This window comes from Gossypium arboreum, chromosome 12 (genome assembly GCF_025698485.1).
Source record: "Gossypium arboreum isolate Shixiya-1 chromosome 12, ASM2569848v2, whole genome shotgun sequence".
In the NCBI taxonomy this organism is placed as follows: domain Eukaryota; kingdom Viridiplantae; phylum Streptophyta; class Magnoliopsida; order Malvales; family Malvaceae; genus Gossypium; species Gossypium arboreum.
This window is the reverse complement of record NC_069081.1, coordinates 2,729,105-2,749,196: the sequence shown is the minus strand read 5'-3', so window position 1 is coordinate 2,749,196 and position 20,092 is coordinate 2,729,105. Positions and strand designations below refer to the sequence as shown.

At 30.5% G+C, this 20,092-nt stretch overlaps 2 protein-coding genes across 2 annotated transcripts; one reads left to right on the top strand and one right to left on the bottom strand.

Annotated features, from left to right (window-relative positions):
- Positions 1-17: 17 nt before the first annotated feature.
- On the bottom strand, positions 18-1,218 carry LOC108478554 (zinc finger protein ZAT10-like). The gene has a single exon (XM_017781019.2). It carries the CDS (start codon positions 932-934, stop codon positions 233-235), a length of 702 nt encoding a protein of 233 aa, XP_017636508.2. The 5' UTR covers positions 935-1,218; the 3' UTR covers positions 18-232.
- An 11,657-nt stretch (positions 1,219-12,875) lies between these two features.
- On the top strand, positions 12,876-17,602 carry LOC108476899 (uncharacterized). The gene is made up of 9 exons (XM_017779265.2): positions 12,876-13,186; positions 13,642-13,722; positions 14,188-14,308; positions 14,414-14,508; positions 15,047-15,118; positions 15,878-16,105; positions 16,254-16,365; positions 16,594-16,780; positions 17,231-17,602. The coding sequence occupies exons 1-9, from the start codon at positions 13,163-13,165 to the stop codon at positions 17,328-17,330; spliced, it is 1,020 nt and encodes a 339-aa protein (XP_017634754.1). The 5' UTR covers positions 12,876-13,162; the 3' UTR covers positions 17,331-17,602.
- The last annotated feature ends 2,490 nt before the right edge of the window (positions 17,603-20,092 follow it).

Here is a 20,092-nt window from a genome sequence, read left to right as displayed (position 1 = left end):
CTCGATTGGAATTACCATTTATACTAAGGAATTTCTTTGGGTTTTAATTGAATGATCAAAAGAAAAAAAAAATTCAATTCAGCTCAAACAAATAAATCAATGAATTGCCAACAGCTGACTGCAATAGGGAGAGTTCACAAACAATGAACGCATTCACTGTACACAACAATTCATCAAAGATATAAATCCCAGAACTAATGAAAAATTATATATATATTGATTGTAAATTCAATTATGCCTTAACCATCAAGACATGGGGTTTCTTGGTCGGCAATGGACTTTCCACCTCTTGTTCGGCATAGATTTGACCAAATCTTCCATCTTCATTTTCCTCACAAGCAGGCATGTTTAGGTCAAAGTCAAAGTTGAGACGGTGGCTTTGGCTCAACGCGCCGCCGTCTGACAACGTCACCCCACTCACGCTACCGCTCTTGTAACTGCTGCTGTTGTTGTTGCCACCTTCGTAGTGGCAGCGTTTGTGGCCTCCCAAGGCTTGTCCCGTAGGGAAAGACTTGTGGCAGATGGTACACTCATGGGACCTACCCCTCCCGCTACTGCCGGCGGCGTTGGTTTCAGTGGTTATAGATGGGTTTTGGGCGGTGGAGGGTTTACGGTGGCTGGCTTTGTGCCCACCCAGAGCTTGATAAGAAGGGAAAGCCTTGTCGCAGACGCTGCACTTGTATGACAAGTTCAAATGAAGAGGATGAGCAGATGAGGAGGAAGAGTGAGGATGATGATGAGCAGCGCCTTGGGGGGAGCCACGAGCTAGCATGATGAGGCAGAGAGCAAGATACTCTTCTTCGGTGGTGGGGGTAGTAGGGGAGTCGGTCCGTAGTCGCTTTGAACGTTTGCCTTTCTTCCAATTGTCGATGTCGTCGTATTTGTTGGTGAAAGGTGTAGGCATGGTAGGTGAATTCAGAGCTTCAAGTGCCATATTCTTCAAAAAGGTTTACAAGGAAAGATTGATAGAAAAAGTAAACAAGTTTGAAGTTTGATAGAGTGAGTGAAAAACGGTGTAGATGTAAGCAGTATATATATAGATAAATAGATACAAGTGGAGAAGGGGAGTGGGGGGTTGAGCTGCTATTAACCAGCGAAGTCGGTCAACTAAGCTGAAAAAAGTGGGAGGGTCGATTTTTTCTTCTTTTATTCATTTCTGATTAGCAGCTGAATTACGGGTTTAGCAGTAAAACACGTATTTGAACAGGTGTTGATGGAAGTTTCATTCTTAAATAAATAAAATTCTTGTCCTCATTTCGAGAATTTAGAAGGGGTGCAATGAACCCACTTGCGTTGTGGATTTAGTGTGTGTCCACCATCTGATCTGGAAGATGGAAAATTTGTACTTATTCGTGTTTTAGTTAGGCATGGTTTTGTGGATTTTCCCTAATGAAGCAATGAAGGGGAAATTCATTTAAGACTTCATACCCATTGCAACCATAAAAAGAAAATAAAGTTAAAAGAATGTATTATCTTTCTAATTAAGATTTTTTTTATAATTTCACTAATTGAATAAATAATTATAATAATATTTAAAATAATAAAAAAGAGAGGGGATAAATGGGTAATAAAAAACAGCAGCAAAAAGAGGGTGAGGGGGTAAAGGGAAACATCTGGGATAAGAAACGCTAAACCGTAAGCTTATAAGTTACAGGTGGCGCAAATGGCATTGGAGTCAACTACTTTGACATACATAACCGACAAGTAAGTATGATATAAATCCAACTCACAGCCGTCTATTTGTTGGGAAGCATCCACTATGAGGCCACGTGGATTTCACATTCCTTCTATTGCCACGTGGTATCTTTCTACCTTCACCACCCAGTTATTGCCTTCAATTTTTAGTTAATTAAAGTGGAAAAATTGTGGTGGGTGTTAAGTGCGTTAATATGAGTAGGTTTACGTGTGAGTTTGGGTACGTAACACTGGCAACCCACTGATGTTATCATGACCTATAAATTAGTTAGTACAGTAGATGAAATCTCATAATTAAATATTACATAAGCTTATTAAAGAAAAATAAAAACAAGTAGTGGTCCATTTGTCACATGTACGTATTGTAACTCCGGACGCAAATAAAAACAAGTTTTGATTAGGCAGCTCACTCATATCTCTACATTATTATCTTTATCTTATATTATACAATGAAAACTATTTCTTTCTTCTTCCTTTTTTATAATTTTATTTTACGAAAGGAGTTCAAACAATGGCATTAAGCCAAAGAAAATGGTTATCAACATAACCGGCTCAACTCTTTAAAAGCAGAAAAAGAGAAGGAATCATCACTAGTGGCTTAAGCGTTGGCTACCAACGTAGATCATTAGTGTGTATAATTTTCATTATCGAACAATTTCTATTTCTACTGAAAACCTTATTTATAAGAAAAAAAGGAAACAATAAAGCATGAGACAGAACAAAAATCATTAATTGCTAACTAAAAAAACACCTCGAAACCACTCTAAAAAGAACGTGAACAACCACCAACCACACCAAGCCCAAAACAATAATTTGAAGTATGGTTATCCCAACTTCATATATATATATATATATATATGTAATTCTAACTAACAATTTATGAGATTATCCTCTTTTTTTCCTTTTCTCATACCATAAATATATTAAAATTCTTTAAAAGTATTAATAAATCTAAAATTATTAATATTAGTATGGTTCTCCACTTACGCTTCATATTAAGTTGATTATTTATTTGTGTGAAATTATAGATTAAAATTTGAATCTTAAAATATATTTTAAGTCCCTAAACAGTTCAACATTTAGGATTTAATCTCCTTATTTTATTTTCAGAATATAATTCTCAACTTTTTGGATTTAAAATTAATGTCTTAATTGTTACCACTGCTATAATTCTTCTATTAAATTCTCTACCATGACATTTTGAAATTAAAAAAAATACTTGATAATTATGTAACTATAAAAATATTGAAAAGTTAATTAGGATTTTTTATAAAAAAATCATGTCATAATCATCATGATGAAAATTTTTTATTGGAAAGTGTTCTTAACAAAACTAGTTGTCAATATTTTTATTGAAATAGTTAATAATATTAACTACTTAGACTAACTAACGACACTATAAAAAGTAAATAGGCTAAATTATGTAAAAAAATTAAATTATATAGATTAATGCTCAAGTTTCAACATATTCTAATAGGCAAAATTATGTAAAAAAGCAATGGGATCTACACAGGCAAAGCTAGAAAATATTTTTTGGGGGCGGAATTAAGTTATATATTTTACAACAGTAAAAATACAATTTTATCATTTTAGTACCTTATATTTTTACAATTTTTAAAAATTAAATCAAATTTTATCATTTTATAAGGGACAAAGTGTAATTTTACAATTACTAATTTAAAATTTTATAAATTATAAATAGAATTAAAGGTAAATTTTCCATTTTAAAGGGTCAGGGCCCTATTAAGCCCTAGCTCCACCCCTAAAGTTACATGTTAGTCTCTAAGAGATAGAGTATTCAAATTATATATAACCATGTAATGTTTTAATTAGAAAATTAACTATATTAACTATTTAAACTAATTAATAACAAATTATGTTAGAACTTAAATTATATATATTAAATATCAAAGTTAGACATAACAAACCAAAACTAAAATTTAACCTTTTGTAAAATAAAGAAAATTGGTGAATGTACCACTTGTCAACACATTCCTTTTATAAGTAGTTATATTAAAATATAAGGAATATAAGCATGCAATTTATGGTAAAATCCTATAAATTCAATTAATTAATTAATTAATTATATAATTTGATTACAATGATATATTTTATTCAATAATATTAACATTAATAAAATTTTGTACACACTAAATACCTACCCAAAATTTTTACACATTAATACTTTATTTCCATAAACTATGTATAAATTAATATCTTTGACTAAATTTAATAAAATATTTTATAAAAAATCCCATAAAATATTGAAAATCAATAGATTTAAATAATTTTAAATAAAATATTAATTATTTTTAAACATATAATTTCCCAAAAATTCATAGAATATATTAATTATTTTTGTATTATAAGCATTAATTACGTTTTAATATATAAACTATTAATTTTACTTAAAATGAATATGAAATAATCCATAACTATTCTTTTTATTCCTTTCATTAATTACATAAATCGTATTTATACAATTTAATGATTAACTAAAATATAATCTATAGAAATTAATATGAATTAAAATTATATACGTAATGGTTGTTTAAATATGTCTTTTATTAATTTTAAAATAATAAATTTAATTGATTTAACTTAACTTTAATATGGATTAAATTTATTAAAATAAATATATTAAATTTATTAATTAAAAACATAATTATTAGTTAAATAATTATATATTTGATAATTAACGGGTTTGAATATACGCAAGGTATATTACCTATTTTATACTGACTACACTTTCGTTGTACTTTGTAATTTACAGATTCAGCTAACCTTCAGTTCTCCAATCCCTTGGAACTCTGTATCTCTGTCCAAAAGTTGAAAAAGAGTTTTGATCGTGGGGATGCCTTCATTTTAAAGAAGAATAAATTAATTAATTTATGTAATTTTTTAACAATTTGATTCTGATCATATTTGTTTTTTTTTTAATATAATGCTTAGAACTAATCATAACTCCTCCCTAATCTATAAATAGGAGGATAATGCATTTTAGTACATTCGAACCAACGTCCTTCTGCATTGACAACAATATCCATGCCAATCGAGTTAAGACTCAATCGATAATTTATGTAATTTTTTAAAATCATTTACAAAGTTAAGAAAAACTTCAACAGTAATATAATTAATAATAATTCAAATAAAAATAATAGAAAGAAAAATACAAATAGGGGCATAGCTAAGGGCAAGCAGCTCCTTAGTTTTGGCTCCTTTTAAATTTAATAATTCAATTTAGTTACTTTAGCTCTTATATTAAATGAAAAGTTACATTTTTGGATTTTTTTTAAATTTTAATAATTCAATTTAAATTATTTTATCATCTCAAAATAAAATTTTTAGGTGTTCTGTGAGTATAAGTAAAATCACTCACATAATCACTTTTCAATAAGAAAACAATGCATTGGAGGAGTACAAGAATCCATCTCTAGTTTTTTCTTACTTTTAATTTTTGGGTTTCCTTAATGGGAAGTGCTAAAGTTTGAAGATAAAAAAGGTCAAGTTATTGGGGTTTCTTTGCTTTGGTATTTTGGTGGGTAAGAGATGGGACCTTTTAGTTAACATAACAATTAGTTTGTTAATTTAGGTTTAAAGTGAGTTTTAAGTTCACTCTAAAAGATTAGAGTAGTCCTATATGTATCTTTTTGATTTATTTGATTGAATATAAAGAACCAATCTATTTGTAGAATTCCATCTACTTCCACCAAATTAAACAACTCTTACATGTGGTCACATAGTCTTCATTCTTTATTATCAACTATAAACAATTTTTTAGCGTTGCTGGTAAAAAGTTGATTATTGGTTGTCGCCTCTTCAATAGTATTTTTTTTAATTTTTATTTTAAATTTTGTTGATTTTGTTTTCTCTAAAAATTGTGGTGACTTTCATTTTAATTTACTTTTTCTCTAAAAGTAATAGTTATTTTTTATTTTTGTCCTCGCTACTTTCATTAAAAGTTGTGGCAGTTTTTGTTTATTTTACTTTCTCTTAAAGTAGTGATGATTTTAATTTTAGTGTTTAACTTCTAGTCCTATTCTGGCGAATATATGAGATTTGCTACTATATGGGTGCTGACAGATCTAATGGCTTTGTCACGATAGAGTACTGTAATGGTGATCACAAAATTAGAGTCTGAGACAATGAGCAGGAAGATATGCCATTTGAGACTTAGTCTTTTGTGCATTACTGATGCAATAGATCTCTTAGCAATGCTTTCTTGGTTGACTAAATATCGTCATCAGTTTGGTCTTGTAACACCCCTAACCCCAAGCCGTCACTGGAATAGGGTTACGAGGCATTACCGAACTTATACACTAACATTTATACAAAATCGAGTCATAAACTTTACGTTTAAGATCAATTCTTATCAAATTTCATCTTAAAGTCCTTAATATGGGCCTACGGGGCCCTATATATGATTTAGAAGTGATTCGGAACTAAATTGACAACTTTAGAAATTTTTCCTTGAAGATAGGGGCACATGCCCGTGTGGTGTGGAACATGCCCGTGTGGCCTGCCCATGTGCAGATTCTGACTTTTCCACACGGCCTGGGCACACGCCCATGTGACTTGGCCCTATGAAAACCTCATTTTTTTTACTATTTTTAAGCTATTTTCACCTATAAACACACTTAATTTATATCCAAAACATTGATTTATAAATCTTGATCAAATAACATTCTTTTATCCATTTTCTTGTACCTAAACACAACTATACACTAATAGAATCCATCTAATCATTTGTTTCAAACCAAAACATGTATAATTCATTTTCAAACATAAAACATCACATTCAACATGCTTTGCATATTTAATCATTCACACAATTACATTATAAAATCAACTCCTATACATGCCATATAAACCAAAAAGTTGTTTAACAAAATCTACCGGAGTAAATCTGGATAGTGTGATCCTTGTTGTAGATCTGATCCTCCGTATGTATATAAGTCAATCTACAAAACAAATAACATACACAAGTAAGCTTATAGAAGCTTAGTAAGCTCATAGGCATAATTACACAAATCTTACCAAATATTGTACACAATCATATATCTATTAGCTTATCTAATTCATCTTGCAAATTACAATTTCATTAATAAACTCATTTGGATAATTTCCAGGTTGCTATTCACAAATTTAACTCCCTTGGGCCCATTTCTCACTTACTTCCGTTGTCAAATTAAGGAATAATAAAGGAATTGAGTGCTTCATTATCACATTGTCATAGTAAACTATGGACTTTCACATTGTCACACATCACACACTGAAGCCATAGCCCTGCCATGGTCTTACACGAATCACATAACATGCCGATGCTATATCCCAGATATGGTCTTATACGAAATCATATTATCACATTCACACCGATGCCATAGCCCAGCTATGGTCTTATACGGAAATACATATCACATCTTTTCCGCCAATTCATTATGGTCACAGAATAGAAGCACTCAAATTCATTGTTCCAAATATTATGTATTTTTACTTAAATACTATTTCATACTTTTTACAATTTAATAGTATTCATCTATAATAATATACTTAAAAACCATAATATTTTCATAACAAAACATTAAATTTTCCATATGAACTTACATGGGCTAATTTGCAAAAGTCATAGAAAGTTAGGGACTATTATTGAATTTTCTCCTTTCCACGATTCACTTCGTTTTCTTGATCTATAATTATAAAATCATTCCTTCATTAGCATCTATTTCAATTCCATTCTATTTCACAATTTATGCCCTTAATTTTCAAAATTACACAATTACCCCAAACTTTTCAATTTTTACAATTTAGTCCCTACTCAATTCATTCATAAATTAAACTAATTCCTTTCAAATATCATTTTATCTAAATCATACAAACTATTTCACAGCCTTTGACATTCCAAGATTCAACACAAAACCCTAATTCCAACAATTTTTGCAATTAGGTCCTAAAATAAATTTCTATGCAAATCTCTCCATAAAATCATCATATAATGAAATTAAAACCTTAATTCCATGATAAATCATCATAAAATTTCATCAATTATTCATGGAAACTTTAAAAATTACCCATGAATTCAAAAACTAATGAATTAAACAAGTGGACCTGGTTGTAAAAGTCTCGGAAACACAAAATTTACAAGAAATAATCAAGAATTGAGCTTACATATAGTAAAAATATGAGAAACCAGCTTAAAAGAACCCTTCAATGGTGTTTTTTCTGGAGAGGATGAAGAAAAATGAAGAAAACTCTAGATTTTACCTAATATATTATATTTTACAATTTAATTTTTTACCCTTTTTCTAATTTTGCCCCTTGTTCACACTTGATTGTTATTTTTCCTGCACACTAATACGTCCAGCCCAATAATAGGTGTTTAATTTCCTATTTAGTCCTCCTTTAATTATTATTAGAGCTATTTAATCCTATTTCATAATTTTGCACTTAATTCAATTTAGTCCTTTTTATCCAATCGACTACCGAAACCTTAAAATTTCTTAACGAAACTCTAATACTAACTTACTAACACTCCATAAATATTTATAAAAATATTTATGGCTCATTTTATGAATTCGAGGTCTCGATACCTCGTTTTTATCTTATTTAATCTACAAATTTCTTTTAATTCATAGTTTCACTAATTCGAAATCATTTCTAAAACCACACTTAACTTTTACTTACTAATATCTAAACTCACATGTCAGATTTAGTAATCTCAAATCACTATTCCGATATCACTGAAATTTGGGCTGTTACAGGTCTAATGATGACGAGAATATGATACAATTTTCAGTGGTTTAATTAAGATGATGCATCTTTGATATGTTTCAAAATTGTTCGAGTGATGTAGTTACTATTAATTTATCTTTCTCTTCTATTGAGATTATTTCAAAAATGGTGGCATTTGTATAGCATACTTATTTACCTAAAGACCAATCATGAAATATTTGTAATAAGATATTTATTTACCTTGTTTATTAATAAATGCTCTATCATTATTATTTTCATTCTATATTTCTATGTATTGAGTAAACGGATTATTAATAAAATCCGAGAATAATATGATTATTCTTAAATGTTTTAATTAAGCATTATTATGCACTTAAACGACAATAATACATTGAGACTAATGTGCGGTTGGTTGATGACAATATGTTGTCATGGGTATGGGATATCAAGCAAACACACGACTAGGTGTTAGAAGAACATTGTACTAGGCTGACCTAGCATGAAATACTTATTGGATTATTATATGATAGCCACAATAATTCTCATAGTGACAATGGTATATATTGTAACAGCCCGATTTTCAATGGTACTGGAAAAATCAGTTTTTGAACCTTGTTTCCATAAACCGGGTCCGTGAATATTAAATTTTGGTCCTTCAAATTTTTCTATTAATTGCTTAATCAGGGTATAGGGACTAAATTATAAAATCATATTAATATAGGTTTTTAACTGGCCAAAGACCTAGGGACTTAAATTGCAATTAACCAAAGGTATAAAATGGCAATTAAACTATTTTGGAATATGTGTTAGTGGATGTTGGTGACTTAAACAATAAAACATGATTATTATGTTAATTAAGAAAGATTAATTAAACTAATCAAATTTTAATTAAGGTATAAAACGTTAAAATAAATGGAGTTGTCACCTTTTTTTCTTTCTTTTTCAACGAACCAACTTAGAAAAAAACCTAAGGGAAGCCATTTTTTAAGCTTTAGCATTTAGTCCTCAATTGGTAAGTTTTTCCAGATCCTTTTCTTGTAACTTTTATGTTTTTGAGGTCATTAGAGCTTGATTTAGCTAGCCTATGTACTAATTTGTAAAACTATTTTTAAAGTTGTCATTGTTGATTTTTGAAGAAATTGGTGTTAAATTGATAGATTTTAAGCTTAGATTTTGAAAAAAAGGACTAAATTGTAATTTTTGGTTTTTAGTTTTTACATAAGGACTAAAGTGAATAAATTATAGAATTGATATGAAATTTTAGTAATAATAGATAGTAGAAAGTCTGTAATGAATTTAACTGAGGCTAGTTTTCAAACCAAACCTCAAAATTTAAAGTTATGGCTATTTCGATTTTAGGGACTAAATTGAATAAAATGTAAAACTTTAGGGGTATTGAAAAAATGAGATTATATAGGTTTATACATATAATGACATAATATGAAAATTTTTGGAATTGATGAATTGTCTAAAATAATTGAATAGATCAAGAATTGAATCAAATCGGAGATAATAGAGGAAAAACCAAAATTGTCGATTAGTCCCTAAAGGTTCAACTTCTTTATTGTTTTGACAAGGTAAGTTCATATGATATCTATGTGTTTGATTTGTGTATATATGTTTGATTGTGCTCAATTGGTTGTAAATTGTATGAAAGGTGAGAATTGGACTAAATTGCAAAATGATGGTTATAATTAAAAAAGAGACCCGTGTGAACTTAGTAAAGGTTAGGATACGATTGGCATGCTAATAGAGTTTTGTGCGTGCTAGTACAAGATTGATTACAGATGATTACTGAGGTCTAGCATTTGTTGTGGATACTCAAATAAATGTGACATAAGTGTAGCTCGAACGAGTAACCTGATGTCATTTTAAAGGTTTAGCCTAAACATGTAACCTAACATGTATATATATTCATATTGGACAAGCAATCAAATGTGTTATTATAAAGGTTTAGCTCAGACAAATAACCTGACATGAATATACTTAGCTCAGACGAGAAACTGGTGTGACGTAGATACCTGTGTATCTGGGTCTGTATACTAGGATTCATCGGACGATATGGTTCATATGAAATGAGAAATTGAAAAGAGATGTAATGATCTTGATGTTCATTTAGAGCAATATTGAATTGAGCTTGAATAATGTATTGGAGTAATGCCATGAACATGTATGTGATTACACTATCCCTTGATTGAATGATATTGAAAGTTTGTTGTACAAAATGACATGAATTGGTATGATAAGTGGCTAAGTTGTTATATGGTTTGATTACATGTTAAAGCTCACCTTATTGATGCTTTTTTTTTGTCATGTCTAGCCAATTTATGTCAAGTTAATGTTGCTTATTATATTTAGATAAAAGACAAGGTAAGTTTTGTTTAACGCCTATGAACTTACTAAGCATTTTATATGTTTACCTAGTTTGTTTTCCCTTTTCCTTGTAGTTTGTCACCTTGTGGAACATGTCAAGCCAGATCGTTCTAAAGCTCACAATATCTTATCATTGAATCGATAAATATTTGGTCGTTTTGAGTTTAGGGTTGTGGCATCTATATAAGTGTTTCGGTATATACCTTAATGTATAAAAGTCTTGATGAGTTTGGTAGCTTTTGATGAATTTGGTATATGATGATTCTCATTTTGTTCATAGCAAATGAATTGGTTATACTTGACTTAGCAATGTTGGATGCTTTTGGGAAGTTAAAACATGAACCTATTTAGTTGGTATGTGAATTAGAAATGCATGATTTGGAAATAGTTGGTACCTAGTTAATATGATATATTTTGTTGTAAAGCTTGAGTTATGTGCTAGGGAATGGTTGATTTGGTTCCTAACTAGATATATAAGCTATTAAAGTGTTGGTGAATGAATTGTGTATGTTTTGAAAGTGAAATGGCATGTTTTAATAGATTTGGCATAAGTAAGGGTAAGTATTTGAATGATTTGGTTTGTATGCCTTAATGACATTGAAATGCTTAAAGTTAATTAATGTCATGAGAAGAAGTTAAAAATGGATGTTGGAGTTTGTTGATATGTTTTGATACAAATGAAATAGGTAATTTGGTGATCACATTGATAGGTTTGGTTAGAAACTTGAAATACGTACCAAATGACTCAATTTTTACCAAAAATAGAGGCCACGTATTGACGACCAACCTACCTTGTTGCAACGTCGACCAACAGTGAGTCATGTCGCGATGTCGAGTGGCCTGAAGTCACGATATGACAAATTGTTTGGCGACATCATGACGTGGGAGAGACGACGTCACGACATTAGCCCTAAATTTCTAAAACTTTGCAACTTGGTCATATTTTGTGCTCGGGTTGACAAAGAACTTTCGTAAGCTCAAATAAGGCTCCGAAATGATTTATTTTTATAACTTAATCATGATTGATGTTTGAATGCATGTGAAAATGATTATTTTACTGTGAATTTGACTATAGTTGCTCCTGCAATGAATGTAGAAACCTATAACTCGAACCCGATGATTGGGTCGGGCGAGGGGTGTTACATATATGATCCTTAGACTTAAGGTCATTATAGTTCTAACATCAAGAGTCATATACTTTAATAAAGTTAAATATCTTTCGTAATTTGTTGTACTATAAAGAGTGTTCTTAAGTATATCACAAACTATGTAGTGAGATATGAGTGATAAAGACAATATTTGTCCTTACTACATAATAGAAATGATATCTTAGGCTCCTTAATCTAGTAAATTTAAAAATGCATGGTTGTCTCAAATTAGTTGATATAGGATATCTCGACCTCCTTAATCAAGTAAACCTTTGAGTTTTTCAATGTTGGAGAAGCATCGTTTAATCTAAAGTGTTAAAGAAACTTTATTGACAGCTTATGATATTTCTTCCATAGGAAACTGGAAACCTTTGAGTTTTCTTGTGCTGAATAACAACTAAGAGCATAAAAGAATGGGCAGTGAGGAAAAAAAAGGGCCAATAATTTGGATTAAATTGACAAATTTCAAAAATATCGAGAGTTAAATTTATTTTTTTAGAATTAGGACTAAATTGATAGAAGGTATAAATTTTGAAGGGATTAATTTATTTTTAGACTAATAAAAAAGGCCACATCAAACTTACATCATCAACTTAACGACATGATGACTAAAAAAAATCTAATTTCTAAAGCTTAAGTGACTAAATAAAAAAACTTTTATAGTTAGATTGACCAAAATAGAAACACTCTCGTAATGTAATTTACAACTAACACGTCATCCAACCATTTCAAACTTAAACAACATAGTAACTAAGAAAAGAGTTCAGATAATTTAGTGATCAAATTGAAAATATTCATAATTTGGTGACTAAAATAGAAACACTCAAAAGGTTTAGTGACTAATTAGGAGCTTACCCTTTTTATTTTCTCTGTAAAAAATATTTTTTTCATTTATTATAAGAAACATGTAACGGAATATTAATTAGCACATTGGAGCAAACAAATACAAATCCCAAAAACTCATCAACTAAGCCGAAAACTCAGTAATTTTTTTTATGTGAAATAATATTTTGTCATTTTCCCTTTTTCTTACCTTTCAGAAAAAAAAAAGTTTGCCATGTTCTTTCAACTCAGATTTCTCTCTTTTTAATTCCTCTTTCTCTGTTATCATCTACTTACCTTAAACCCTAGGGATCTATCTATGGCATTCAAAGTTTTGCATATACCGGAATCGAACTCCAAGTGATCGATACCGTGCTTATTCGCATCTTTAAGCCATGGTGGTCTGCAAATGCCGCAAGGTACTTTTCTTTTTTCTATCAATTTAATGCAATATTTTGATCCCTTCATACTTTCACTGCCAGTCACAGCTGTATATCTACATTTCTATGTTTCAATTTTTCCGTTTATTTTTGTGGAAATTGTGCCGGAATTTATAATTATTCGTTGTAGATTCTGGATCTATCAACAAATTTGTTCATCGCCTTAAAGAATTTACGCCTTCCTCAGATCTCCGTTGTCTTCAGTTTAGAGTTCTATTAATCGGAAAGATGCGAATTTGATTATTTTAATAAAAGAACAGAAGAGAGGAGAAATTGAGCTTGATATTTAGGAGGTTCAAGTAGAATGTACCCTTTTATGTTATGAATTAAGTAGTGTGTATTAATACGATGATTTTTAGAGCGGAAGGGGTTTGTTGATATCGAAGATAAATAAATGCCTGTGTAAACCTCCATTCTTTCCTTCATTGTTTCAGGCGACAAAGTTATATTGTTTCGTGCACAAGGTTCCTGTTTGTGGAGAATGCATATGCTTTCCTGAACACCAAATATGCGTGGTAAGTTTATAACATCCTACTCTCTTTTAACTCAAAACCGTATTTCCAAGACTTGAACTTGGTTCAAGCAGAATGTAGTTAAACTACTGTGACTAGGAGCAAAAATTAAAGAATTTTATGAGTAAGAATGGGCATGGATGTATCTACTTGGGAGGCGCTAGAACTGTTCTTGCAAAAGAGTACAACTTCTATGGAAGCTTTATGTTTCTGGATATGTTAGACTTGTTAATAACTTTTACTCTTTTATTGATAATTAATTTTTACTCCCTTTATTATAGATCTTCGTGTACATTTTTTATTTTTCTAAATTGTATGCAATATCTTAATTATGATTTCTGCTGTGTATATTTAACAGTGTATTTCTGCTATGTATATTTAACAGTGTTACAAAGCAATTCTTAGTGGCGATGTTTACGAAATGCTGTTCACAGCTTATAATTGTTTTTTCTTTCCCTTTTGCTCTAGATACATACTTACTCAGAATGGGTAATAGATGGAGAGTATGACTGGCCTCCCAAGTGTTGCAAGTGCCAAGCCATTTTTGAGGAGGGGGCTGGCCCTGAAAAAACTCGGTTGGGTTGCTTACGTATGTGTTTATACTGATGTAGATACTGCCTCCTTTTTTCTTTCTTGCAAACAGCATGTTGTAGTTTTGTTGTATAATCTCACTGTTATATTTTTGCTACCCTAGATGTCATACATACAAATTGCTTGATTTCACATATTAAAAGCTTTCCTCCGCACACTGCATCTGCTGGATACGTGTGTCCTTCGTGTTCTACATCTGTAAGTTTCCTAAATGCTCTTTAGCCTCGTGCTTCTGCTTAGTATTGTTTTAAGTGGTTAATATATGTACACAGCATTGATGGTGCATGTCCTTGAACCTCACAACTTAATAGTAGTTGGAAACATTTAAATGCTAAATGTGTTTGTGGATAGGAGATGGTTAACTGTGATAAAAACTATTGTGATGCTACTTCTGCCTTTGGAGCTAGTCATATGAGTATTTAACGGAGGCGGAGTCCTTCACTGATTAGCATTTTTTTGACATTTTCTGGGAATTTTATTTGATTGAAACTTTTCCATGGGCTTAGCAAAAGCGGATGGAGGTTAATAAATGAACAAGATGTAACTGGCATTCTCTAATGTGTGGGAAGAATTTCCATGATCTGTTAGTCAAGGACTCAAGACTGTATAATTTGTCTGTGGCATGACTTAATTTCTTTACTTGTTTGCTTGGGTTATGGCAGATATGTTGTTGGTCTTGGTTATAAGTTACTTCTTTCAGTATGACTTGTCTCATTTTTAATGGTTTCTTTCCCAGATATGGCCTCCCAAGAGTGTAAAAGATTCGGCATCCCGTCTTCATTCACTGCTGAAGGACGCTATTATGCAGGTCAGTTCATGGTTGGTTTGGCTGTTAGAAAGAACTGTTCATTCCATATAAATTGAACTTTGCATAACTTTTGTCCCCCTTTCAATATTTGCTTATCAAACTATTCTTCTGTCTTTTTTAAAGAAAATATCATATTGGTTTTGGGCGCTTAAGAAGTACTATTCTTGTGACTTGCCAACTTTAAGTTGTAATCCAATTGTTACACTTTTCGCGTATGCCGCTGATCAAGCTTGATTTTGGCCTTTCAGTGGTCGACGTGAAAGTCACAAGATTTAACTGTTCCCGTGGTAGAGGTTCCAAAATGGATGGTGTACATTCTGCCAAAAAAATTTCTCCTTTCAAATGCATTATTCAACTGATTCAACTTCTTCCAGTGATAATTATCATAAAATGTAGGCCATGCAAGTCTGCAATGGCCAAACCTTTTCATTCAATGTCATCTAAAAGCATAGAATGACAAAAAAGTTTCTGAAATCTCATTGACTATATTGGCCATCCCAGTATTTGAGGTGCCCACTCAATCTTCTGATGCTTAAAAATGTTGAAGGTCATAATTTGTCTATAAAATTGACCTTTAAATCTGTTAATTATCTGTAATAAAGCAGCAAAGAAAAAAGGTTTTTGATTGATTGGGATTTTAGCTTGCTCTATATAGCAGATTTCCATATCGTAGTTTCCATTTTAGCATGAATACAATTCAAGTGTTTATCATATCTGCTACTATGTGATATAGCTTTTAAATGACTTGCTATTGTGCAGACTGGCATGGAGAAGAATTTGTTTGGAAATCATCCCGTTTCTCTTAATACACCTGAGCCTTGTGGTCCTCCTGCTATTATGCGATATAATGGGAATTCATCAGCCTCTGTGGCCAAAGATGAAGGATACTCAGCTGTTGGCCCTCCTAAACTTTCAGTGTCAGAAATAATGGAGATAGATAGTCCTAGTTCAGCTGGGAATTACATGAAAACTTCAAGTCCTGTTGCTGTAAGTGAATTTTTTTGGATTAACTACTGTATGTAATATGAGTTGTTCAAGTCATGTTACTTATTGTGCGTGTATATATCAATTTTATTTATGCTAGTTGTTTGTTTCTTATCTTGGGTATTTTGTCTAATGTTGCTATGTGACCCAGCTTATTGCTACAACACGAAAGGGTACAGTCCATGCTGATCGGCAGAACTCTGAAATCTCCTATTATATTACAGATGATGAAGACGGAAATCGTAAAAAGTATTCTCGGAGGGGTATGTTAAACCCTTGGTTCATCAAGTGATTTTCTGCTGTCTAATTTATTTGAACTGCTCTGATTTGTTCTTCTTTTGAGACATTTTTCATCAAGCTTTTCTTAATACATCCATATAAAGTTCCTAAGTGTGTTTGTAATGGAGAACTTAGATAAGATAAATATTTCTTGTGCCTAAGTTGTGATTTCATGTTCATGATTCTGTTAACTCTATAATTTGTTGTTGTAGGTTCACTTCGTCATAAGTTCTTCAGAGCATTGATTCCCTTCTGGTCAAGTGCATTACCTTCTCTACCAGTAACTGCACCTCCTCGTAAAGATGCATCGAATGCAGATGACATCCCTGAAGGTCGATTGAAGCATCAAAGACCAACACGGATGGATCCAAGAAAAGTACTTCTTGTCATAGCAATCACGTAAGTCCACACCTCTTTTTTTGTATCTGGAATAAGTGCCAATGCCTACAAATGAACAAACAGATGTACCTTTCTGTCTTGTGCATAAATTTACATATTTGTTATTAATATCGATCTCTTCTTGTGTTTGTCTATTCATCTTTCCTTCTAACCTTTGGGTGGTGAAATTGATATCTCAATGGATACCAGTTAAGTTGGAGAGATAGAAATAATGAGTGAAAGCAGACACTGTTCTTTTGGTCGAGTACTGAGACGGTTTCCTTTATTCTCCTCCTCCTGGCTACTAATTTTTTATTATTTGGTTCTTTGCGAGAGAATTTAATGATGGATCATGAAGTGACTGTCTTTGTATCTTCAAGTGCAGATGTATAAATGGAACCAACTTAAATTGCAGAGTCTAGAGTGATTATAAACTCTTGATTCACTTTGTATGAATTATGGTTTATGTAGGGCCTGCGTGGCTACTATGGGTATTCTGTACTACAGAATTGCACAAAGGGTTGTCGGGGAGGGAGATCTGGGCGACGATGAGCAAGCAGCGCAGCAGTAACTAACAAAACCTGGGATGAAATTCGTGAGTGAAATTGTAGGTAGTTCAGAATCATTTTTGCTTTCTGTCCCCTTCAATCATGAAATATTTTAACAGATTCACTGCTTAAAAACTGATTCCAAATTTGCTGCAACTGACTAGTTTTAGAAACATTGAGTGAAAAAAGAAAAAAAGAATCCATGACATGTTTCATAGTAAACTTGCAAGGATGCTATGATATGATTAATAAATATTCATGCTAATAAAAGATTTTATGTACACATTTATTTGTACTCCGATTTGAGTTTTGTCTTCAAATCTTAGTTTCTATTCTTTTTCCTTATCTCCAAGATTAGACATCTTTTATTTTATTTTTTATAAAAAAAGATAAATAGAAAAGTTTTTTTTTTTTTTGGGGGGCAAAAGTAGAAAATTTAGTTGATTTTTCTTTCTTTCCTTTCTCGTAGTTGGTAAGGATTTGGTTTCATTCAAAGTTCATCATAATCAATATAGAGAGTACTTGGAAGAAAAGAATTGTAATCACCACTTGATTGACCCAATGCAAATAATTTCCATGAAGTTCATTGTTTTTATTTGTTTATTTATTTCTTATGTTTCGGAGGCTTTTTACTTTTGACAATTTTTATCCAACAAAAATCACGTTGATTAGTCGATTGGACAGATTATCAATTTTACCCAACCCAGTACAACATTTTAATGAATCAATTATGAATCGAGTAAAAACTGAGTTAAACAAATAATATAAAAGTGGTTTATTATTATTATTATTATTTTTTAAATCTAGGTACTTCAACTAAGGTGGCGTCATGCCATTCAATTAGATAAAAAGAGAGTTCAAAACTATTTATAAAATAGCAAATAATATTATATTATTATTTGGGTATCAAGTACTTGTTTCTCTTACATTATTGAAAAACATTGGTTAACCATTTCATTCTACAAATTTTGAGATTTTTCTTAATTATTTCAATTACACAAAGAATTTCAAGCATACAACAAAAAAATTGAAGTAAGTTTTAAATTTTATGTTTGAAATTCTTTGAGTACTTGAAAATAATCAAGAAAAAGATTTCAAAATTTTAAAATGAAATGTTTTTCAATAAATAACAACAAATACCTAAAACCCAAATTGATTAATCTTAATAACTTTAATCTCTTACTTTCCTTCAATTTTTTTTTCTAAAAAGTCAAGATTATCCATTTTTTTCATCCCAAGACTTCAATTGCACTGTGAAAAAAGAAGGAAATAATGAATATTGTTGGTTTTATTTTAATAAGGTAAGATAAATACAAAATTTAATACTTAAAATTATTTATTTTAATCCAAGTGGTAAGATCATTTTGGTTCCCAATTTAAAAGTTCTTACTATAGTTGCCACATATTTATTAAGTTATTATTCTCTCTCTAATATTTAACACATACACCTTGTCATCATTTATTGGTTATTGGACAAGTATAAATAATTAATAATAAATACTATATAATTTAGTTAAATATTTAATAGGTCAAAATGTAAAAAAAATTCTCTCGTCAATAAAGTTTTTTAAATAATTTAAATGAGATTAGCAAAATAAAATAAAATAAATATATGTCAAAAATTAAAATATTATTATTGTATAAAATAATATGTATAGGTGTATTTGGATAGGCACATTACAATAGAATCTAATTATGTATGTAATTAGTCTAAATGCCACATTCCTCTAAGAATTGGAGAGTGTAATTAGATTGCTTAATTACACTTAATTTAATGAAACTCAATAATTATAACGGTCATTCAAACATATTACATATATGTAATTACATGCAATCACGCATAAATTCAATTGTTAATTGGCTTTCCTAACGCATCCTAAATCAAATGCATTTTTAAATATTATTATCTATACTTAAAATTTGTTGGTTTATTGTTATTTTCTAACTTTTTGCTATTATTTCACTATTATGTTGCTGTTATTTTCTTGTTAATGTTTGAATATTGTATAACACTTATTTTATTATTAATTTTGTTACTATTTTTGAGGCATTTGTTTGTTAGGTTCACCTATGCAAGTGTTATTTAAGTATAAAGATTTTTAAAAAAATTATTTTCGATTTGTTGGGAAATATTTATTTTAATGTTTTTTATGTATTATATTTTTTAAAAAAATTATATAAAAATATTTAATAGGCCAGGCCAGGTTAGAGTTATAGCATTTTTATTTGGGTCAGACTAAACGCGAGCTTAAAATTTTGTCAATGTCTAACCTGAACTCGGCCTCTAGACAAGTCTAAGTCCAACTCAATTATTAAATTACCAAAAAGCCATTATTTTAATTATACAATGTGAACTCAAAACACCATCACAATAGCTATTTAGTATTACTATTTCAATTAAAATCAGTGAATTTTTAATATTGTAATGTAATATTTTAATTATAAGAATATATATTTAATTCTGTATACTTGCAGCCCCAGTGAGATAAAGCAGTCAAAGAAAGTTGCTTGCAAATCGTAAATAATGGGGAAGAAAGGTTGTCAAATTAGCTTCGCAGTTTGCTTGCACCCACTGAAACACCCATTTCCAAACAAAAAATCTGCTCAGCTGTCTCCCACCCCCACCATTTGACTATTTCAGCTTATTAACATCATCAACCTCATCTATCATATAACATATATATATATATATTTATATATGCATTTTGAAGCAAGTAGCAATATATTCATCCACTTATATCGCTTTCAGAGATTCATTTTTTTTTTTAAATTCCTTTTAAATTTG